General features: G+C 46.5%; 2 protein-coding genes, 2 long non-coding RNA genes, 7 other non-coding genes and 1 pseudogene across 12 annotated transcripts in view; 4 read left to right on the top strand and 8 right to left on the bottom strand.

The window, feature by feature from the left end:
- Nucleotides 1-452: 452 nt before the first annotated feature.
- On the bottom strand, nt 453-5,218 carry LOC123949119. 2 transcript variants are annotated; one of them, XM_046016460.1, is made up of 4 exons: nt 4,780-5,218; nt 3,865-4,018; nt 2,200-2,462; nt 453-1,970 (listed from the first exon to the last, which is right to left on the bottom strand). In XM_046016460.1, exons 3-4 carry the CDS (start codon nt 2,401-2,403, stop codon nt 1,707-1,709), a joined length of 468 nt encoding a protein of 155 aa, XP_045872416.1. In that variant the 5' UTR covers nt 2,404-2,462; nt 3,865-4,018; nt 4,780-5,218; the 3' UTR covers nt 453-1,706. The 2 variants fall into 2 exon arrangements, with proteins under 2 accessions (XP_045872416.1, XP_045872415.1); XM_046016459.1 differs by lacking the exons at nt 3,865-4,018; nt 4,780-5,218 and having other exon boundaries at nt 2,200-2,715.
- On the bottom strand, nt 2,026-2,098 carry TRNAV-UAC. The gene has a single exon. It is a non-coding gene; the product is annotated as a tRNA-Val (tRNA).
- On the top strand, nt 2,377-2,462 carry TRNAR-UCU. The gene is given in 2 exon segments: nt 2,377-2,413; nt 2,427-2,462. It is a non-coding gene; the product is annotated as a tRNA-Arg (tRNA).
- TRNAL-UAA lies at nt 2,838-2,920 on the top strand. The gene has a single exon. It is a non-coding gene; the product is annotated as a tRNA-Leu (tRNA).
- Nucleotides 4,456-4,528, top strand: TRNAK-UUU. The gene has a single exon. It is a non-coding gene; the product is annotated as a tRNA-Lys (tRNA).
- Nucleotides 5,219-5,508: 290 nt separating the features above from the next.
- On the bottom strand, nt 5,509-5,581 carry TRNAF-GAA. The gene has a single exon. It is a non-coding gene; the product is annotated as a tRNA-Phe (tRNA).
- Nucleotides 5,582-8,427: 2,846 nt separating this feature from the next.
- Nucleotides 8,428-8,500, bottom strand: TRNAK-UUU. Its single transcript has one exon. It is a non-coding gene; the product is annotated as a tRNA-Lys (tRNA).
- A 975-nt stretch (nt 8,501-9,475) lies between these two features.
- LOC123948511 lies at nt 9,476-11,555 on the bottom strand. Its single transcript, XR_006819982.1, has 3 exons — nt 11,238-11,555; nt 10,911-11,003; nt 9,476-9,646 (listed from the first exon to the last, which is right to left on the bottom strand). It is a non-coding gene; the product is annotated as an uncharacterized LOC123948511 (long non-coding RNA).
- LOC123948512 lies at nt 10,373-16,566 on the top strand. Its single transcript, XR_006819983.1, has 2 exons — nt 10,373-10,439; nt 15,865-16,566. It is a non-coding gene; the product is annotated as an uncharacterized LOC123948512 (long non-coding RNA).
- Nucleotides 11,827-11,899, bottom strand: TRNAF-GAA. Its single transcript has one exon. It is a non-coding gene; the product is annotated as a tRNA-Phe (tRNA).
- LOC123948510 lies at nt 13,427-13,733 on the bottom strand (annotated as a pseudogene).
- Nucleotides 16,049-23,075, bottom strand: part of LOC123948509 (oxysterol binding protein) — a 33,692-nt gene continuing 26,665 nt past the window's right edge. Inside the window, exons 10-14 of the mRNA XM_046015691.1 lie at nt 21,996-22,099; nt 20,427-20,522; nt 19,483-19,664; nt 18,512-18,732; nt 16,049-18,415 (exon numbers count right to left, since the gene is read on the bottom strand). Of these exons, the coding sequence (XP_045871647.1) occupies nt 18,273-18,415; nt 18,512-18,732; nt 19,483-19,664; nt 20,427-20,522; nt 21,996-22,099 (746 nt within the window). The 3' untranslated portion in view covers nt 16,049-18,272. The remainder of the gene's footprint in view (nt 18,416-18,511; nt 18,733-19,482; nt 19,665-20,426; nt 20,523-21,995; nt 22,100-23,075) is intronic.

Here is a 23,075-nt window from a genome sequence, read left to right as displayed (position 1 = left end):
AAGAAAATTTAAATCTCCCCCTCAAAAATAAATAAACAAAAGGATAAGGAATTTGACTACGTTAAAAGTTTTAAAGTTTCTGCACAAAATATCAAAAGTAAAATTAAGAGGCAAATGCTAAGTCTGGGAAATATATTTGCGAAACATATCTAAATCTATATTTATAAAAAGCAACTAAAAATCAGTAAGAAAACATTACCAATATAATAGAAATTTGGACAAAAGGATAGAACAGATAGTAGGATGGAAGAAAGGGAGGGAGGGAAAAAGGAAGATAGGGAGGAAAGAGAATGTTTTGAATTGAATTGAATAAATAGTCAAACTTACTCTGATGAAAGACATATAAATTAAAACATCTTCCCCTTTCAAAAGGCAAAGATACCCAAAAGCCTGTTAATAGTTTTATTTGAAAGTAGCAATATTCACAGAAATATAACATATATATTCCCAGCAATTCCTTTTCTAAGACAAAAAGGCAATACCCTGCCTGCCTAGGTGATACCCTATTCTGTCCCTGACCAGTATGATCCTGTGCAATCCCTTACCCTCCCTATGCTTCTTCCTCATCTCTCAAATGGGTTAGACAATTATAAATCATTGTGAGTGTACCTGAGCCAACTGAGACTCCTGCCTAGCCACATGGGAAATACCTAGTCAAGATTTTGCTATTATTACTCTTTATGTTGATCCGCCCCAAAACCACTGAACAAGGAAATCCACCAGCAGCACTGTCTGTAATGGTTCATTAAATGGTTTAAACAATCGTGATACATCCATTCACAGGAAGCGAAAGGATGAGCAGACTTATAAATGACATAGAATGATTTCCAGAATATCGTTCGGGTGAGGAGGGGAATAGTACCTACGGTATGCTATCTTTTGTACGAAAATCCTAATTGGCTAATAAAGAAGGGCACGCCTGTACTGGAGAATGCAAAGACTAGCCCTGAAGGGTCACAAAAGAAACTTCTAGTGGTTAAAAGGTGGGAGGTGTTGAAGAGAAAGCTGGACTCCAGTTAAAAGGGAGAGCACAGATTTTAATCAGTAATACACTATTGCGAGAGGGACAAGTGTCCAGCATGAACTGCATTCAACGTTGATTTGTACAGAGTGACTGGGCATTTTAAAGAATGAAGGAATAGGGAATGGTGTGATCGGAGCTCAGTAGAGACAGGGAAGCGAAAATTACAAAAAATCTGGAAACGGGGGAGTTGGTCCACAAAAACCCCACGTGGTCCTTAACTCTAACAAAAGTTAGGCTCTTTACCTTCCCACAGAGGTTGGGAGACAGGGGTCCTGTGCTCAGGTGTTGGCTGAAATCAACAGTAAATTGGGCAGCCTTCAGTTTTCTCAGGCAGCACTTCAGGGGGACCTAGGGTCACCTTGGGAATGCCTAAAAACCATGTTAGCGTTGCTGTTTGTTCCAGTCCTCGCGGCGAGGTTGACAAGCCTCGTGGAGAAGCCCGCTCAGGAGCTCGGGACGTTTGGTTAAGGAGAAAAGCTTGGTCAGAGGGGGGCATCACTGTAAGACATGTGGGGCTCTCTGAATTCCGTAGCATGTACATATAATTTTTCAAAAACATTTTACTTCCAGTAAATAATGAAACCAGTGGAGTTGGAGTAATCAGCAAGGGAGGGAGGTAACCCTCCGACTATCCCCTCACTGAGTCGTGGCAGCAACTTTTAAAAGATGGCCCGAGCAAGGCTTAGGAAGGAGCAAGTGAGCTCAGACCCCGCCCAGGCACTGGGAGGCTGGACAGCAGGGTGGTCCGGAGGGCGCAGGCGCAGAGGCGCGCTGAGACAGACCCGGGTCGACCGCCTGCACCTCCCCAGAGGCACCACACGGGGGCAGTCTCGGCGGCGGATCCGTGGGGGCGCCTACCGGACTGAAGCCGACGCGGCCGGGCGCAGCGCCGAGCCCGGGGCGCGGAACCGCAGCTCCTCTTGCGTCCCCGAGTAAAATTCAGGACCTGGAGGGCAAATGGAAACCTGAAAATACCGCTAAAATGCATAATTACAACCCCCTGGTTCCACTGGGGCTCGAACCCAGGATCTTCTGCGCGTAAAGCAGACGTGCTAACCGCTACACTATGGAACCGCGCGCTGCTCCAGCTCTCCAGGGTGGAAGAACTGCACACAAAGACTTTTTTCTTTCCAACGTGGACCGAGACTGGGAGTTGCTGCCCGGCTGTCGCTTACCGAGAGACACTTCCAGAAGGATCTCGGACTTGCCAGCGCAGCTCCCACCCACGCTTCTTGGCCGCATCGGCTCCACCGCTTGTCCGGGAAGGAAGACGGGCGTGGCCGCGGCGAGTGTCCCGGGACAGGAGCCGCGCCTGCCTTGATGTAAGCGGCGCGGAGGGGGTACGAGTGCCTGGCTCTGTGGCGCAATGGATAGCGCATTGGACTTCTAGACAGATGGAGGCATTCAAAGGTTGTGGGTTCGAGTCCCACCAGAGTCGCTTTTGTTTTGGTAAGGAAAAGGACGAAATAAAAGGAAAGGAAAAAAAAACAAAAGAACAACACCTTAACCGACTTAAAATTCCGCATCCCACTCCCCCGCGATGGAAACTCATTCCCAGCTCCCTGTTGTGTCTTCTCGTGCGAAGGTGGTAAGAAACCCTCCACCTAAATCTTCCCAGTCGCTTTCAGGAGGCCCCAGAGTCTCTAGTGACTGAAGGTGGAGAAATTAGCATGATGTGATATGTTACTGGGATTTTTTTTTTCCTCCCCTATATTGTTCTTTTACGTTGGCAATAAAATTTTTTAATTGTTTTGAAACTATAGCAGCTCCGTATTGGTCAAATTGCATAAAAGCAAATACCAACGCGAAGGATACCAGAATGGCCGAGTGGTTAAGGCGTTGGACTTAAGATCCAATGGATTTATATCCTCGTGGGTTCGAACCCCACTTCTGGTAAAGGTTATCCCTGCTTTTCTACAAAAGAATCACTCTGGTGGTGAACAGTTTGGGACCTCCACCTGTTTTCAGATCTAGGGTCATAAGATATGTTGGATGGACACATGGCAACGATGTCTTAATCTGAATGTTAATTTTTTCTCCAGAAACGGAAACTGTAGCAACGAATTCAGAATTGATGGTTTGGAAAACTGGAATGAAAGGTCTGTGTAAAACTACCTTGGGGACAGGGCGAGGGGAGACACACTATGTAGTAAAAACCTTCAACCTCTGAGATTAGTCAACAATTATTTCTTAAGATCCTGCTATGCACCAACGACTGTTCTAAACGCTCAGGTTATGGGAATGCAAACTTTTTTTTTAAGTAAAATAAATAAAAAATAAGGACAACAAAAAAGACAAGGTCCTCACTAACAAGGTCACTGTCCAGCAGTACTTGCATCACAGAGTGATGGGAAGAGGTGGTTTCTAAATTAGCAACTAAACAGAATTTCTGATGGCAATAAGCACTTTAACATAAAGAAAACAGGGTAGCACAAAACGGTGGCATAGAACTTTTTCAAGGCCAAGCTATTCCATTTGTGGAAGTCATTCACCTTGACATGAATGTTCTTTCCCCTCCTCTCTCCACTAAACAAAAACTCCCAAGAACAAGTTCTGCTCTCGGAACCTTGACTAAAAGCATTCCTTGACCCATGGCCCTCATTCGTGCCACAGCAGTTTTGAGAGTTTGATCTGTGTCAGCCACTGGCCAGGCATTGGGGACATACAGGGGTGTCTGCCTCCCAACAGAAACATTGTAGGAGGAAAGATCAATCCATCATACAGGTGTTGAAGGTACCCTGTAACAGGCAGAATTCTTTCCCAGTCTACAGGGGCCCCGTCACCATTCATAGCTCAGTTCAGGCTTCACCACCCCCCTGGAAGACTTTACTGCCTCTTACTTCTGATATCGGCCGGGTAACGCTGCCAAAGCCAGTTTCCAACCGTCAAAGAGCTGGATTGGGTGCCTCTGGTAGCGCGTCCTGTCGCGGCACTGAGGACCAGAACCGGGCCTTTGCAGCCTCAGTTTGCGAGCGTCAGGCCCTCGATGAACGCCTGTTGAATAGATTAGTGGAAACTTAATTATTCGTAATTCGCCACCCACAAGACGCTTCGGGTCTCTTCAAAGACCGGCACTGGAATTAAAAATGCCGCTGCTCAACCACAAGAACGCGGAGAGGTCCTAAATCTAGGGAATTCCTCTGGTGACGGACCCTTTAGGACGCTAGCTCTTTCGGGAGGGAGGGTGGAAGCGGGGAGGGAGTGGCTGCCCGCGGGCAAGGCAGGAGAGGCAGGCGGGATTCTCTACACCGTCTGTCTCTGATGGGAGAAAAGGGATTCCATCCCGCCAAACACCCACTGGAGCTTGATTCTGCAGTTTCACCTCGCAGGACATCAGTAAAAGGACTAGGGATGTTAATTCAGTAGGAAAAGAATGCGGACACGTGCCCTACTTGAGGGCGGATAGGGCAAGGAAATAAACTCCTTAGCGAGCCCGGATAGCTCAGTCGGTAGAGCATCAGACTTTTAATCTGAGGGTCCAGGGTTCAAGTCCCTGTTCGGGCGGAGGTTATTTTAAATTCCAAAAACAAATTTGAGACCGTGTTCACACCACTCTTAATGAACAGGTGGGGCTTAGGCAAAGCACACCTGGGTTGTGTGGGGTGGGGGCGGGTTACCACCCAGGCCTGGCCCTACCCACAGTGGACTTAGCGCATGCGCAAAGGGCCACCTAAGGAGTCTTCCAAGCTCGGACATTTTTCTTCCAACTTTGGAATATGACTTTTTGCCTGTGATATCTTTTCCTTGAAACTTACTTTTTATCCGGAACATCAATAGACCTATGAGCAAGAAAACCGCAGCCCCGTCGTCAGTCCTGACAGGAACGCTCCTGGCGGTAACTGCCAGCGTTTGGCCCTGAGCCATCGTTCGCGCCCCGTTTAGGAAAGGCGCAGTGAGAAAATAGGTTCCAAGAACTCTTTCAGACCAAGACACGTGCTTCTGAGTCACATCTCCGGCTGGGAACCATCCTTCGCCAGATTTCTAAACCCCCGACGGGGCCCTGGCTTTCGGGTCTGGCTGTATAGACAAACTTTTTAAGGCCATTGGAACGTCTGTCACCCACGAGAAAAACTTGCGAGCCCTGTGAGCTCCCGGCACTGGGAGCCTACTGTGCGGTCTTACACTGGGGGCGGGGCATTCCGCCCCTCTGGGCTTGACACCAGGCCCACGGCCGCAGGACGCCCCGCGTGCAGAATGAAACCACGGTCGCCTCCCCACGGCGCTGAAACCCTCCCGGCCAGTGCGCACGCGCAGCGGAGGGCACACGCACTGAGAGCCGCACCGCACTGCCGCTGCGCAAGCGCGGGAGAGGGTAACACACGCTACGAGACACCCACCCACCACCCAACCAAGCCGCTGCGCAGGCGCGGGGGTGGGCACACGCAGACCTGCAGGGCCTTTGCGCAGGCGCATCGGGGGGCACGAGGGAGAAGATTCAAATGAACAGATTTTCGTCCTGTCCTGGGGCGTGTGGGCAAAAACCCTGCCGAAACCCGGGATCGAACCAGGGACCTTTAGATCTTCAGTCTAACGCTCTCCCAACTGAGCTATTTCGGCGAAGACGAGGGTACTTGCTACACTGTTAGGGGAAATTAATTTAAAAAAGAAAGCAAAGGGGAAAAGAAACCACCTTTCTCTTATCTTTGCCCATTTCAGTTCCTAATTTCGCCTTCCAAATCATACTGCGTACAGCTCTCAGGTTTTGAGAGCAGTGAATGAGAAAACTAATTCCTGTCCTGGGAGGAAGATTTAGCATTCTTATCCTAATGTTAACGGGATTGCAGGGTTCTTGTCTCACAGAGTCGAAGAATGAATCTTGGGGACGCAAAAGGGTAAAACGAAGTGAAAGTTTATTAAGTGAAGGTGAGAGCAGAAGGGAAGTGAGAGGGGTCCGGAATGGGTTGCCACTGAGGGCTTTTGGTGGCCGTCTTTTGCTGAGAACTGCTTGGGAGGCTTGTGGCCTTGAGATCCTCGCACCATCTTGGAGTTTGAGCAAGGACTATTGAGAACACCCTTAATGACTTAATTCTTTGAGGTTTGGTCATTTTCTGTGATTACACTGTAGCCGCAAACAAAACAAACAAACAAAAACCCTCCCTAACATCCAGGGCCAGGTGTTCTGGTTTATTCCTTTATCTCTTGTTCACTCCGGCTTATGGCTTGGGCCTGCCAGGAATAGTTTCAGAGCCTAGTCAGGGGCCCCCTACCTCTGCCTGCCTATATCTTAACCCTTTCCTTACTCGCTAATGCTTTCTCTCTCTCTCCTGGGGCCCTCCCCAATAAGAGTAAATAGGCCACTTACTAAGTAAGTGCCTTCTGTGTGCCTGGACATGACCTACATGGTGTCATTCAATCCCCACCCACTTCACCCCTGCCCTGAGGTTGATAATATGATAATTTCTAAATGAAATAACTGATCTCATACAGAACTGAACCAGGCTGTCCTGCTCCAAAGCCCAAAATGTCTTGGTCAAGACAGACATAAGGTTTTTTTCCTCACTTTTCTCTCTTTGGGAGAAAGACGGAGGGAGTGACCTTGAGGTGAGGAGGGAGGAAGGAACCAGGAGATCGCAATGCTCTCCACCCCTGTCCTCTCCCTGTCCCAGCTTGCTCTGTTCTTGTTCAGTCAGGAAATGATTGGAGCAAAGACACTTCATTTTTCAAGGTTGCCAAAAGTGCACTGGATCACTTTTCAAAGGACTCCCTCAAAGAGAAGAAAAATTCACATAGCTCCTCACCTTGTTTCTCTCCCTGAGATGCCATCTGAACCCCTTGGTTCACTTTTTTCAAGAAAGAAGCCTGACTGGCCCAACGAGTACACTCTGCTCTTATTTGGATCAGTGACCATTGCTGTCCCTTCAGCACATACCAACTAACACAACTCACATGAATATGGATAGGCTTATGAACTTGGGCTTATTGGGAGTCTGTTTCTTTGGAATGGTTCCTTACCTGTTTCGACAGGTATCTTTTGTTTCCTCCCTAGATTCAAAATAATAACAATATTAAATATTGGATAATAATAATGAGAATAGCTACAATATATTGAATGTTTACCTTGGGGGAAAACTCTACTAAGCACTGTGTATGCCTTGTTACCTCATTTGATAACAAGTTCATAAGATGGATGCTGTTGCTCTGATTCACTTTCTCCTGATGAGGAAGCTGCACTTTGGAGACTGGGAGGTAATTGTGGGTCTGTGTAGGCTCCAGGTAAGGCCCAGCCTCCCTCTTTTTTTTTTTTTTTTTAATTTTATTTATTTATTTGACAGAGAGAGAGATCACAAGTAGGCAGAGAGGCAGGCAGAGAGAGAGGAGGAAGCAGGCTCCGCGCGGAGCAGAGAGCCCGATGCGGGGCTCGATCCCAGGACCCTGAGATCATGACCCGAGCCGAAGGCAGCGGCTTAATCCACTGAGCCACCCAGGCGCCCCGCAGCCTCCCTCTTGAGTGCTCCCTCCATCCTGGATCTGCCACACTAATCAGGACTCCCTGGGTACCACCATCCATCAGCTAAGAGGGCAGGTGACTCAACCTACACCTCCATCCTGCTAAGGAGATCAATGCAGACTCTCCTTTGTTGCCTAGTGATAGGGTCAATCTCTAGGGAAGCAAGGATGCACCCTCCCTCTACCTCCCAAGGAACCCAGTGCCTAAGCTGCTCTTGTGTCCACAACCCAACTTCCTCAATACCTTTCAGAAGCTAACTCCTTCCTTTGTTAGCTGACTTAATTTGCTTTTTGCAACACCAGGATTTACCCCATTCCAGCTTCTTGAAGTCTTTCCAATAAGAACCCTCTTTTTCCCAAGCAGAAGCTGCCATGTCCACCTCAACTCCTCCCTGTGTTCAGGGTCACAATTTGCAAGGGGAGGGTAGAGAGAAGCCTTCGTTTAGAGAGGGGACTGCTCTGTTTGGTGCGTGGGTTTCTAGATGGTTGTCTCTTCCTTTTCAGAGTGCAGACATATTCTCTAGAAGGATAGAAAGGTGGTGTATAGGTGGAAGATCCACACCATAGTCGCAGGCACCTAACTGGAGGGAACCCCAGAGATACGGTCAACGGGGACGGCCCCAGACAGCGATGGAGGGCGGTGCCTGGGCCGTCCTGGAAGGCATCTGTTCCCTCTTCCTATGAATACAGCAGTCAGTAGTTGTGACCCGGGGCCTGCCTAGTGGTTGCAGAATAAAGCAGCCTATTTAATGACCTGGAGCAGTGCACCGCAAGTTTTCCCGGGGGCCTTTGCGCAAAGGTTCCCAGTGTCAGCCCCCGCTGAGGCCTTGCTTTTCACGGAAGCGTCTGGACTCGTAACCCACACGCTCGAGGATTTTACTCCTTTCTCTGAAAGCAACCCGGATGACTAAAGTTTATTCTTATTTTTAAGTTATTAAGAAAAAAAGAAACCAGTCCGCCCGAACAGGGACTTGAACCCTGGACCCTCAGATTAAAAGTCTGATGCTCTACCGACTGAGCTATCCGGGCTCACGGGAAGTCCCTCCCTGCTGTGGTAGAAAGCCCTGTTACCGTCTGCGCTGCGCGCTAACAGAACAGCCTTGCGTGAGTTCCGGGACTCCTCTTCCGACTGTGATCTAGCCCAGTTCAGACCCACTGCCCTGCGCGGAAGGTGTCAGTGGTTTTTTGGCAGCTGCATGCAGATTTCTTAAATAAAAAGCATCCCGTTTTATTTAGAAACTGCTTGGCAAACATGAATCTTGAGTTCTGCAAAAGCCTGAGGAAAGGAGAAGCCGTTTACTCACTGCCCCCCACCCCCACCCCCATCCCGCCACGCGTTTATTTGCCCTAAAAGCAAAGACCACGGGGTCGGCGATCTCAGTGCAGTGTTAAAGGTATCAAGTGCCCCTTCTTCCGAGAAGCACCCCTTCGCAGTTCTGGTCCCCATCTCAGGTGCCCCCCTCAAAAGAAGCGCGAAGCGTATTAATTAAATGAGATGATGTGGGCGGGCTCCGGCCAGAAGCGCCAGCAGCAGCCTCGCACCTGCGCGGGGGCCTGGAGAGCACGCCCCTACCCCTCCGCCCCCGCCCCACCCCCTCCCACCCCGTCCCACCCGGTCCCACCCCTTCATCCCTCCTTCACTGGCCGGGCCTCAGCGCACTCGTGCTCCCGCCGCCCTGCGCGGGCGAACTTGCATCTTCCCACCTCCGGGCGGCACACGCCACTCTTTGCATATTACAGATCCCTTGCTGCCTTGCGGTACCCCGTGCCTTTACGCATGCTGTTTCCTCGAACTGGGTTACCACCTCCCTTTCACTCCTCTCCCTCGCCTGTCCCCAGGGTCTGTGAGAACTCCGTTTAACCTCCATCCTCCCTGGGAAGTACCTTCTGGTGACCCGCACCATCCCTGGTCTTCACCTCCGCTACACTGCGGATCTACTACAGGTCCGCCAGGCAAGCATAGAGGTAGTAAACCTTTCAGAACCTCGTAATCTAATGCTTTAATAGAGGGAAATACTTGTGCTTTAGTAACACAGACGGACAACCAGAAGGCAGGCAGAATAGAAGCTGGCAGAGACACCCACCCAATCTTCGCACTTCTTGCTTGGATCCCAAGTCCCTCCCGTGGGGATTCAACCTTTTCCTCTTCGGGCTGTAAACTGGGAAGGACCAACACTGAGAGAGAGAGAGAGAGAGAGATTTAAAAAAATTGGTGCACAGCTGTGGGCGTTGGCGAGTTTAAAATCTTTTGGGTAGGCCAACAGACTGGAAATTCAGGTAAGACTTGGTGTTGCGGGCTTGAGTCAGATGATGGAGACCTAGGTCGGTTTTCTATTTGCCATCTTGAAGAGAGTTCCTTCTTCGTCAGGAAACCCCAGTCTTTGCTCTTAAACTTTCAGATGAATGGTTGAGGCCCAGCCACATTTCAGGGGGTGATCTGCTTTACTCAAAGTCTGCTGATCTACATGTTCGTCACATCTAAACACCTTTACAGCAGCACCTAGACTGGTGTTTGAGTAAACAACCAGGCACCACACCACAGCCTAGCCACAGTGACCTATAAAACTCCCTGTCATTGCTGACATACATCATGCAAACTTGGAAGTCCTCTATGTATTAGTTTATCATTTTGCTTTCCTTCCTTTTGGCCATCATTAGATTTCAAGAGTCCCTCATCAAAATGCACCCTTCCACCCAAGAACACAAAGAATTGGGGGACAAAGCCCCTCATCAGCTATTGTCTTGGTCCAGACGAGCAGAAAGAAGAGGGCACATAAATAGGTCCCAAAGCAATACTTCTGCATTTTGCCTTTCACCACAGCTAGGGTTTTTAGAACATGAGGACTGAATCTCCATTCTCTCTCCCCATGTCCCAGCCTGGTGTCCAGCCAGAAAGAAGGCATCCCTGAGTGTGTGTTGTTCCATTGCACTATCTTGACAGAGTGACTCATCACCTTACCATGTAATAGTAAGTATGAGTAATATTATTATTCATCTTAACAAGTATATCAATAAATACAGCAATAAGTATTATTCACCATCTTAATAAGTAATAAGTATTATTAATAATGTAATATATATTATATAATATATAAGTATTGTTATACTTATTACTGTTATGATAATGTATTATGTATTATATATTATATAACAATAATGATTACTATTATTACTACTACAACGATTATTATTAGTACTACTACTACTATTATTATTATTCCTACTACTACAACTATTATTACTATTACAACTACTAAGATCCAGCCCAGAGCCTCCAAATTCCCCTCCCTCCCACCACCATCCCAGACCAATGTAAACAGCTCTGGAAGCCCGGGCCAGGTAGGATGGCGCGTTTCCTGGGGATCTTTGCCACGGCCAGCTTTGGTGATGAGCGCAAACGCGTTTTGTATGTGGCGAGATGTTGAGAATAAGAACCTACCAGCGTGTTCCGAAACCGGATCGTCCAGAACGTAGTTTCTCAGTATATTTGCTGGGGCGCGGTGGGGCAGGGGGCGCAGCCCGTTCAGAGCGTCTGTATGTATATATGATACACAATAGTGGTTTGCGATTTGGCAAATACAAATTCAGTTACAGTTAAATTTCTAAGAAACGAGTGTGTATTTTGTATGGTCCACGCAGTATCTGGGATATATTTATACTAAAAAACATTCATTGTTTCTTTGAAATTCAAATTTAATTGGGCGTCCTGTATTTGATTTGGTAACCGTGGTGTAGACACGAACCAGAAAGGGCTTTCCATACTCACCACCACCGCCGCCGAAAGCTGTGCTAGGTCTTTGTTATCGTTAAACCAGCTAGACCAAACCGAAATAGAGGGCTTCTCCGGCCGAGAGGGGGCCCGGGCTGCCCGCCATCCCCACCGAGCCCCGGCACGCCCGGGACCGAGCCCCGCGCCCTGCGCTCTGCACCTGGCTGGCGGCCGCCGGGCAGTCAAGTCCCCTGCGGAGCCCGGGCGTGCTAGTGGCACGGACCCGCGGAGACAGGTCCCAGCGCCAGCAGCTCCTGGAACGTCGCGGGAAACTGGAACGAGAGGGCGGGAGAGATCCAGAAGCAAGTTAGCGGCTCGAGGTGCGTAGGGAGAGCGAGAGCGTGGTCTCAGCCAGACTCAAGGTCAGCGAAGGGAGCCTGACTTAATACACAGCAGTTTAGAAACGGTATAAATCCCTTTTTCGGTGTTCAGTCCTCCCTCTGGGAAAGGTTTAAAAAAAGAAGAAGAAATGAGTAGTTCTGCGTCCATTCTAAGTTCGTATGGGTGAGAATTGGGACAACTGGGAATTGTGTCTGGTGCCACCCAGCGAGAAGGGATGACACTGACTGGGGGCATCTAAAACCACTGCCGAAACCCGGGATCGAACCAGGGACCTTTAGATCTTCAGTCTAACGCTCTCCCAACTGAGCTATTTCGGCTACTTGTCAGAAGCACTTTCTGTATTTCCGTAATGAAATACTAATTTGTTTGGTTGTAACAAAAGAGTTCAGGATGAGTTCGGCTGGGGGTCAGCATTTAGCAAATATTAGGTGACAAAGCCAAGCTTCTGTTTATAAGCCAGAAATTACGAATAATTTTTTTTTAAGATTTTATTTATTTATTTGACAGATAGAGATCACAAGTAGGGAGAGAGGCAGGCAGAGAGAGAGAGAGGAGGAAGCAGGCTCCCTGCCAAGCAGAGAGCCCGATGTGGGGCTCTATCCCAGGACTCTAGGATCATGACCTGAGCGAAAGGCAGAGGCTTTAACCCACTGAGCCACCCAGGCGCCCCCAGAAATTACGAATAATTTTACATTGCTCAGTGGTTTGGACTCAAGAAATGTATGAAATTGAACAGGAAGGCCATTTGTAAAAGATCAAATGTGACTTTTCCATGTTACCCCTAGAGGTATGCATGGAGTCGCTGCATCTGTATGTTAAAAGCACTGTTTTGCTAAACCTAAATCTTTAAAATATACCTCAATTTTTGTAACCCCACCTTGGGTTTTTTAAACTTTCAAATATACAGACACATTCAAAAAGTGGAATTGGCTGAGACCTTTCCCAAACTCTGAGAAGCAAGCTGTGGTTTAATCATATCCCCTTAAAGCTGATTTTATCTCACCTCCTCCTGTTTCATAATTTTGCATCTCCTGCTGCTCTCCACCTATCATCAGATCCAAGCGCTCTTCATTCCAGTTCAGTATTTCTGGAATCCTTCCACTTCTCTTCATTCTTACATCTTTCCCAACCTCTTCATTATCTTCCTACCTGTAAGTTCACACTGGAACACATCACCCTGCTTAAAAATCCTTCACCGACTCCCTAGTTGAGAGCAAAAACCAAGACTACTACTACTTCTTCTACTACTACATCATCATCTTCTTCTCCTTCTCCTCCTCCTCCTCCTCCTCCTCCTTCTTCTTCTTTTTGTCAAAAGAAGAAACATCAAATTTAATTTAAAGGGAAAAAATCAGAAATTGTCTGAAAAAACAACAGAACAAATCAATTCCTGAAAAAAGAATTCTCATCTTGGTGATCACATTTATTGAAAGGACTGGAAAAAAACTAAAATGCCCTTTAGCTTAAGAATTTTTGAGTTATCTGGAATGCCTGGGTGGCTCTGTCCATGTAGTGTCTGCCTTCAGCTCTGGTCATGATCCCAGGGTCCAGGGATTGAGTCCTACTGGATCCTGCTCAGCAGGGAACCTGCTTCTCCCTCTGCCTGCCGCTCCCCATTCTTGCTCTCTCTCTCTTGACAAATGAATGGATTAAGAAAAAAAAAAAAAAAAGGATTTTTTTTTTTTTTTAGTTATCTTCAAATCAATTCATTTCAGGAGTGGAAGAATCCTTGGTCATTTCTTAATACCACAATTTACGCAGGTTTCTCTTTTGAATGTCTTCTACATTTAAAGAGGCAATCCTACTAAATCTCCTATATTCCATACACAATAAATTCTTTTGTTTCAGCCAACTCTCAATGGGGGGGGACAACTAGTACAACACCATTTCCCCAGACAAAAAGCATCAGCATATTATTTTGTTAATTTATATATCTCTTTGTAAGTTTCCTTATCAATTTCTATAGTAGTCAGTTTCTTCCATATCTCCCTATATCATATTTAAATGCTGGTGATAAGCATGTAATCTGCCTTGAAGTTCTCAGTCATTTCTCACTTTCACTTTAAATTCGCTCATCGGGGCTGAGCCTGATGATATCCAGGGTTTCTACTACGGTGTTGGTTTTTGTTCCTGGTCCATGTCATCTGCCATGTTTCAAAACCCGAAACTTCTCTCTTTATGAGGTATACAGACTTCCAGAACTTGGGCCCTTCCTCTCTCCAGCACCGTTATCATTGCTTCCTCCTGGACTCTGAACTCTAGCCATTCATGCAGCCGTCCAAACTCAGGATGCTTTCCTAGACTTTGCTCTTCTTCGTTTTTGTCCATGCTGCTTTCTATACACTGCCCTTCCCTACCCCTATTAAGCCTGCAGCTCCCAATGCGGATACATTCTCCTAGTTCCAGACGCCTTCTCGGACACGCCTCTATCCCATCCCTCTTGTCCTCCCAATAATGGGCTGGTGGCCCCCTCCAGTGCTTTTACACCATTTACCAAACCAGACTGTAATTGCCTGTTTATCAGAGCTCTTTCTTGTCATTTGTAACCCTAATGTATGTTACATAACAGACTGCAGTCAATGTTGAGAGAGACAAGAGGGAAGAAAAGAGAGAAAGCCATATCTCAGGCCCAACTGATTCTTTACTAAACTTTTAAAATCACCTGGTTAAATTCAAGTATGATCTCTGCAAAGTTATTTATAGAGGATTCGAGCTTTCTAGTTCTTGACTCTAAACACAACTCCTGAGGCCACCCTGCTTCCTTCCCCTGAGGGGTCTGTGTGAACCGAAAAGCTAGTCGGGAGGAAGGCCTGAGGAGACTATACTAACATTATTGTCTGAACTTGGAAGGAAAAGCCCTGAGAGGCTTGAAATGCTTCCCACAGGGCAGGACAGATCAAGGGGCAAAAGCTTTGTAACTTTTAGAAGCAAGCTCTACATTTTGATGACTGTCTTAGAGTTTTACTGGGTATATGCTTTATAGTGAATAACTTCCAAAGATTTCTACATCTCCTTTTGGGGTTGGTTTTCACTTATCTTGCCAAAAGTAGAATAGGCCTTGAAATTTAAAGGTTTACCATTTTTGTGGGACTTCAGGGGTCCCTCACAAGTGTTATAATTTTGAATCATGAGTAAGTGTGGCAGGATCCACATCACGACCCATCAGGTCATAGCAGCCCATGGAAGGACTAAAGAAGGGATTGTTAAAATGTCTCGGGTACATTTGACTGCCCCTATTGGAGGAAGTTATAAGGCACAGGGCTATTCAAGGTAGCCAGATATAACTGTCACAAACAGCAGGTGTCTACTGCAATGATTTTTAGCTTGCTAGAAAAAAAGCCCTTAAGGTCCTGAAACTTACCATCAAGCCCAGCAATGTGAATCAGGCAAATGACTTGAACAGATGCATGGCCTTCCCAAGAACCAGGCTAGGAAAATCACCTCTGGCAACATAGCTAATTTTGTGGACACGATAGCCCTGAGAAATCAAGGCATCTGGAGGCTGAACTTCAAGGATGCTCCTTCCTTCAGGCAGACCTCCAAAGTGGTGCTACCCACATCACTATGCCTCTGAAAACAGAAGTATGCTTTACTGCATGATGTGAGGAGGAAATGACTTCACTGTCAGCTGCTTTTCAACCCAGCTTCTCCTAGAACACAAGGTTGTAGGGGTCACAGACTTGGGGGTCAAACAAACCCAGCTTTGAATTCCAACACCGTGACTAACCCATCAGCCGTGTAACCTTAGTGAATTTATTTAAATTAGGAGTTTTTTTTCCCTCATGCCTTCTCTGTACCTCACATGACGATTCTAACACTTAGCTCTTAAAATTGTTCAAGTGTAGGCTGGACAATGTTCAGAACTCCTAACTCAGCATACTGAACACAGAAGCAGACGCTCAGCCACAGGGCAGGACCTGTGTGCAGCCTCTCTGGGCCCCTTTGATTTCTTTGCCCACCCTGACCCTCTCCCTGAACTTTATAGAGAAAAACTGACCAACCATCTTTCCAGTCCTTAATGCTCTCCCAAGGCCTTCAAATCAGTACTCAATTGCTTATGTTGCAAAGTACAGAATTTGAATCCCTACGTGGAACAGCTAAGAATCTGAAAATCTAAACGGGCAAGAAAAATTAAATTCAAGAAAACTTTTGTTTTTTGAAGTGAAATGGGTCCAACATCAAAAACACTAGAAACTATTCCCCTATACCAAGGGTGGGCGGCACTGATGGTTACATTCCATTAAAGCGGGAAGGGCTCTTAAAACTACTCTTCTGTCCACAGGCCCTGAGAATGTTGTCGAACAGCTGAGACATCTGGAAACCCACGCCCCCTTTTTCTTTCAACTGCTCACAAAGATCAGCTGCCTGATTCCCAAGAACAAACCGGCACCTGGCCAGTTCTCCAGCGTCCCTCCCCCCGCCCCAAGTTGTGATCTAGTAGGAGTCAAGGGAATCAGACAAAGATATGGCTTTTTAAAAATTATTTAATTTAGTAGTTTTCTTGGAAAAAAAAAAAACAATAAGGCAAAAAAACCGAAAATATATATAGTTTTGTCTTGATGTGACTTCATTTCACCTGAAGGACTCGGAGCTTCTCCATTAGCAGGAATTGGACTGGGGATCAGGCTGGGAAATGTAGCGCAGATGGTGGAAGAAGAAAGGTGGGGGATAAAGCAGAGACGTTCGGTTTGGTTGAGGAATTCCTGCTCTGGCTAAAGCCCCCTATAAGGTCACGGCCTTAGCGGGCCTCCTTGAAAGAAGCCCCAGCACAATCCCGCGCTTAGCTTGGGAGTCGGGGTCTTAGGAGGAAACTCCCCAGTGGTTGCCCCTCTCTCAAGTGCCTCACAGCTAGGAAGGGAGGAATGGCGAGGAAGGAACAGAAGTACTAATTTACCCAGTATAAATCCAATTTCCATGCAGGGATGGCTTCCTCTGGAATGATATTTCCCCCAGGACCCACACTGGCTGAGGCTCAGCAGTTAAGGAACAGAAACGAAAAACACGAACAGAAAGCATACAAGGAAGGCACCTCAATTTGTGATCCTCAACCAAGGGTGGGCTGCACAGGGGTGGATTCCTGAACGAGACAACTGAAACAAATACAGAACACAAAATGAAGGAAGCCAGGGCCCGACAGGAGTAGTTCTCTTACCCACCCCACATGACAGCACTTTCAGCCCCACATCATAGGAAGAAGTGTCTTTTGGGAATCAGCTGTGTGTGCTGGGATTTGGGCAGAGGTGGAATTAAACTGGAAACTACGGTCCTGACTCTCTACCCATGCTCTTCCTAACGAAAGAAGGAAAAAAGGCAGGAAAGAGTTGGGATTTCATTTTCAAGACTCAGGTCATTAGGAGAGCAGAACTTAGACAGCAGTGGGCACGTGGTGATACAGACCCGGGATTGAGTCCCTGTTCAGTAACTGCCGGAAGTGATCCTGCTCACGGTCTGAGTCTGTCTGCCCCTAAAGGAGGGAAAACAGGAGGCTCCATTCCACATCAGTGTGTCCAAGAGAGAGTCCCAGGGAGATAAAGGATATCAAAAAACAAGATTCTTAATGGGAAGAAGGAAAATCAAACAAAAAAATTAGATTTTTCTCTACATATATATAATATACAGATATTTAACACATTATTTGAGAGGTGGCTCCAGTCCATGGGGCTTGAGAGATGGTGAAAACTTTTGTTTCAAATTAACTCCTTCTCTCAAATTCTGAAACATATCAGAGTGGGACAGGTAATGCTCTGCTCCACACTGGGGCACAGACCCAAACTGGTATTGCGCTGAGAGAGAGAGAGAGAGGAGGGAGGAGAGAAGGAGGGAGGTGGAGGAGGGAGGAGCAAGAAAGGCAATGAAGAATGGGGATGAGGAGGAACTGGGAAAGCAAAGTGGCTAGCAGTCTTTTCCACCCTGCCTTGTGTTCTCACAAGTTCCCCGCGTGAGGAAGTCCATAAACTCCCTTGTGAGGATAACACAACCCTCCTACCAACCCCCAAAGTGGCCTCCGGTTGCTGTCAAAGATAGAGGACAGCAGAAGGGTAGGTTACACAAATGAAGATAGAAACTTCCGAGAAATGTCAGTCTGAGTGTTCCAATCTTACAGAACAAGTCCCCTTGCAATTGTTCTGATACTGTAGTTATCTCGGGGCAGACGCCCCATGAGACTGACCCCGTGCGGGACCCCATCTTGTGACGCCATGCCTAAGCTCCACCGCGGTCACTCACGATGCCTCCATTGGTTAAGTCTTACGTGCTCCTTTCAAGGAGCTTCTAAATTCAGCTCTCGCTCTGAACAGCACCAAAATGCCCCCAATCATCACCTCACGCAGACCTTGGCTGAGCAGGATGCTACAGGGGAGGGTGAATGACGTCATCCTAAAGTGGGGGCAGAGGGAGGAGGACGAGCCAGGAACACCTGACCGCAGAAGTGGAGCAGTGCCCCACTCCAGCCACTAAACCTCCCCCTCACACACACAGGTACCTAGTAAGTCGATTTCAGTTTCAATCAGCTAAGGCAACCAGCCAATCACCACCACTGGTGTCTGCATCTGGTGATTGATTTGGACAAAATGATTGGTTAAGACAGACAAACTGGAGGAAGGCGCTCGGTCAGAGTCCCAAACGCCAGCTTTCCCGCACATCCTCTGTCCTCTTCTCCTTTGGATCCTCCTCCTTCTCGTTGCTGCCACTTCAGAAAATGTCCGGGCATGAGGTCCAGTCCTGTTTTTCTTTACACTCCCAGTATCCTCCCCTATAAATATGGGTTAGCTCCTTGGTAACGGGGTCCTTCTTCCGCTCAAACCACAGCGCCTTATAGGGATCATAGGGTGTGCCTAAAAGGGAAAGTGTGTAAAGAAAAACAGATTGAGAGCCAGAAACATACCAAATGATTCTCCACCCATCGAGAGAGTGGAAAACGGGTTCGTTACCATCCTCTGTGGCTTTCATAGCTTCTGCTTCTCTCTTCTTTCTGGAAAGTCTTTGCTTTTCCTCCAGGCGCTGCTTCTCAGCATTGGCTTCATCCCAGCGCCCATTTTCCATCAGTCTCTGGTCAGGCCGCAATCGGCTGTCTGTGGGGGCAGTGCCGCTTTCCCAGGCGTTGAGCGTCAGAGCAAGCTCTGAGAAGTAGTACATGTTTTCCGCATTCTTCCTACAAATCAAGGATGAGAAAGATGAAGGGTAACGCCAAAGCCCAGACCCTTGGTAAGGGGCAACAACCAAGCACCCTGCCAAAAGACGGCTTCCTCAAGGCTGTTCTACAGATGGACAGACTCTAGGACGGCGGCAGGTTCCCCTCGTGCAGCAGAGACCCAGACTGGACCATCCCCATCCCCTTCTTGGGCATCACTAGCTACAGGAGTTTGCTGGGCTTGTGCTGTGCTCAGCGGAGATTAGGAAGAAATGCCTTAGGAAAAATGAACCTTCTACTGAATGAAAATTCCTTATTCGTATTTCCTTTGCTTTCTTTGTAACCTCCTTCTGGGATAATCTTGGCTCTTACTATAGACTGGACATAGGAGATGACAGGAGACAAATGGCCTCCACCTTCTTTCCAAATTCCAGTATACGACCTCAGGAACCTTTATATTGCCACTGGGTCTCGAGCTAAGTTGTTAACAGGTCGTAGGCATCTTTCTCCTCTAGCTGTTTCTGAGTCATTTTGCTCTAAATTATGAATATTTTTTGGCAGATGTGACTTGGTTAGTTTCAATTTTCTTGACAAGGCCCATTACAACCCAAATCATATGGTGACGGCCTTCTGGTAATCTCTCCAAAGCTTTTTATTTCCCTGGCTTGATCCTTCACATAATTAAGTGGGAAGGCAGGCAGAAATGCCATCAGTACTGCTCCAAGGTGGAGGTCAAAGTATTACCTGGACAGCATGCATACTGATACTCACGGTAAAGGGTTCCTTTTCCATAGCATGACCCTGCTTTCTTCTGCCTCATGGCCTCTCTGCCGAGCATCACCCCCATTTTCCCCAACGACTGGTTGTACTTTGAAACAATCCATTTTCTCGTCCCATGTCCCCAGAAGGGCAAAGTGAACTTTTCCTGATGGATCTGTCACTTCCCCTGTCACCTACAATGATGGAGAGTAGGGCTTTGGAGTACAGCATTCGCTATGGGTTAGCTTACCTGACTACTCAGGAAACAAAGGTCCTATGGTCAATAATGGTTAAATTCTGCTACGACAAACACCATGGGACACCAAAATTATTTTGGTAAACTTTTTTGAGCTGCTTAAAATAAATGAGCCATGAGTTGGGATTTCATCATTTTGTTGTATAGGGATTTTCGTTGCAATGATATATGCAGGAAAAGGATCTGAATGGTACTCAGAATTATGGTATTTTCTTCTTCCTATGGTTTTCTCTTCTCTCTGGTATCTTCTTTCTTCAGAGACAGCCACAAACAGATTTAACTCCCCAGCTCTTCTTTACTCTCCATCAAACTCATGGCGCAGTTCCGCTATGGTGTTGACACAGGACTCGTGCTTAGACCTCACAGCGGTCAAACTGACCATCCTTCTTCCTGAAATCCTTCTATTGGTCCTTCCTCTGTGTTTCCCATTTTCACTCTCTCCTTGCTCTTGACTTTTACTTTCTTATTTAACGTCTTTACCAGAAAACACAATGATTTGGTTTGGTAATACAATCTAGTCCCCCTTCCTGCTGACTTTCTCCTTTACCTCGCCTTTTTTTTTTAAAATCACCACATTCATATTTAGGAGATATATATGTTTAGACACTCTCCTGATCCATCATCTATACCAGCCCCCAAAGAGTAGGCTTTCTAAGAGACACACACTAAAGAAAAACATTTAAACTCCAACTTCTCTTACCTTTCTTGCTACATCACGAGAGAAGTAGCTATAAGGAACAAATTTAAGATTGCACTTGTCTCCCGTCTTGTGATTCACAATATCAATTTCACCAGACTATAAAATAAAAAGCATGATGGATTGATTTTATTAAGACCGGAGGACTTGAATATCTGCCAGACCCCACGCCTCATAATTCTTCACTTTTCCATCGTATACTTTCAGACTCCCTTGCTTAAGGATTCCAGTCTCAGCCGACCCCAACAAGCTGTGAAATCCCTTCGGAACCTTGGTATTCCAGATTGGGATCAAGATCAAATGGCCTTCTGGTTTTCTGTCAATCATGTGTCTCATGTTAGGTGGCAAGATTTGCCTTTCAGCACATAGAGTGATATTCACATGATAATTTACCTTTCCCACCAACCCTCCACTCATACCCTTCATGAACTCTGTGGTTAAATCAAAGTACTCTACTCATAATTACAAGGTCACATATAATGGGCCTTTCTACACTTTATTTTCTCCTCTATCTTCTAAATCCCAAACCACTTTAAGACTCAGCTTGGGGTGCCTGGGTGGTTCAGTCAGTTAACTAACTCTTGGTTTCAGCTTAGGTCATGATCTCAGGGCCGTGAGTCAAAGCCCTGCATTGGGCTCTGTGCTTAGTGTGGAATCTGCTTGAGATTCTCTCTCTCCCACTTCTCTCTCTCTGCCCCTCCCCCTTGCTTGTCCCCTCCTCTCTAAAATAAATAAATAAAATCCAAAACGAAACAAGACAACAGCAACAATAAAACCTCAGCTTAATTCCCACATCTACCGTGTAGGTTTTCCTGACTGCTTTTCCCTTTCTTTTCTGACTTTATTGCAACCATCGTCTTAAGAGCAGATTGACAATTATTTAGATGTTATCTTAGTACAGCTCTTTTTTTTTTTTTTAAAGATTTTATTTATTTATCTGGCAGAGAAAGAGAGATCACAAGTAGGCAGAGAGGCAGGCAGAGAGAGAGGAGGAAGCAACTCCCCACGGAGCAAAAAGCCCAATGCGGGGCTTGATCCCAGAACCCTGGGATCACGACTCAAGCCTAAGGCAGAGGCTTTAACCCACTAAGCCACCCAGGTGACCCCTTAGTACAGCTCTTAACACTAGCATATTTTGTTAACATTTTTCAATTTATACCTATTTGTCATGTTGTTGCCAATGATACAATAACTCCTTGAAGGACAATGTCTTATCTGGCTTTGTATCCCTAAGACCTAGCCCTCTGCCTAGCAGTCATGTCTGATAAATAATGAAAGGATGAAGAGTAGGAGTTGTGTTTATTATTTTGTAGTACTTGCATAGTAGTTAACACAGTCCTGGTAGAGTAGTTACAGAATGAATGTTATAAATTGGTCATTCATAAGAAATAATCTGTGGTATAGAAACTCGGGAGGTTGGGGTGGGGCTTCTGGCTGAGAGCAATTCGTTAGGAGAAATGGATAAATCAGTAACAACAATGTGGGGCCAGTTCACATGTCCTTGATACTGCAAAGATGTACCTACAAACGTATTCTCACGAACTTCAGAACACTTTGGGCACCTCTGCTTACCTGATCTATCCACAACTTGCCCACAATAATGTTGTGCACCGTTGTGGTAACCTTCTTCCAAGTGTAGTGGTGCCCAGTTGCATGGAAAATACAGTGGATGCTACCTGGAAACAGAGAGAGGTACACAAATTAAGACAAGTATTAGAATAATACCACCATGTTCGCTACAAGTAACAATGGATTGATTTTCTTCTATTAACATTTCTTACTTTTAAAAGGAAAACAATAAACCAAAAGGGCTTTATAATCTTCTTAAATGTTGGAAGCACTGATTGAATTTTTTCACTTCATTTTTAAATTTATGAATGAACTATAACTAAATGCTAACCAACACTGACAATGGATAGCGCGTAGCTAGGAAGCAATATCCTGCAATTGTAGAAATAGAAATGAAAGCAAAAGCTCCAATCTTTTCACCAACTGTGCCTGCCACACAAGTTGCAAAATGTACAAGAACAGATCAAATCTACCCCAACATGAAAAAATAAAAGTGAACTGTGGAAAGGAGCACACATGGGTAGTCAGGCCTGGAGGAGGCCAGGCCTTCTTGTTAGTAACTAGCTGTGTGACCTGAAGTAAACCACTTTTCTAAGGGCCTTAACAGTAATGGAATAGTGGATAGAGCAGGGGCTTTGGAATCCGGCAGAAATGGACTGAATCCCAGATCCAGCACTCATTAAAGGTGTGACCCCGGGCTGTAAAATAAAGAATTTACCTGACTTTGGAAAATGGTTCCTGGGAGGGAACCTCTAAAACCTTGGACCTTCCCAAGTAATAGTAGTATCCTTGTTATTCATGGCGCCTTAAGAGCTTATGTCAGTGAGGTAACATGGTGGGCCTCTGGATAGCTTATGCTCAGGATGAGCCAGGCCAGAAAAATCAACTATGTGTTAGAGACTTGGGGCCTTGAATCACTTGCTATCCGATGGACTTCCTGACCTCTTGGAAATGGTATTCCCTTCTCTCCAGGGAGGGAAGGAGGCCTGGGTATTGAGTGTAGTCATGGGGCCAATCGTTCAATCATGCCCACCTAATGAAACCCTAGTAAAATCTCTGGACAGTGGGGCTTGGTGTGGCTTC

The sequence above is a fragment of the Meles meles genome, chromosome 8 (assembly GCF_922984935.1).
Source record: "Meles meles chromosome 8, mMelMel3.1 paternal haplotype, whole genome shotgun sequence".
Lineage (NCBI taxonomy): Eukaryota > Metazoa > Chordata > Mammalia > Carnivora > Mustelidae > Meles > Meles meles.
This window is presented reverse-complemented; position numbering and strand designations above follow the sequence as displayed.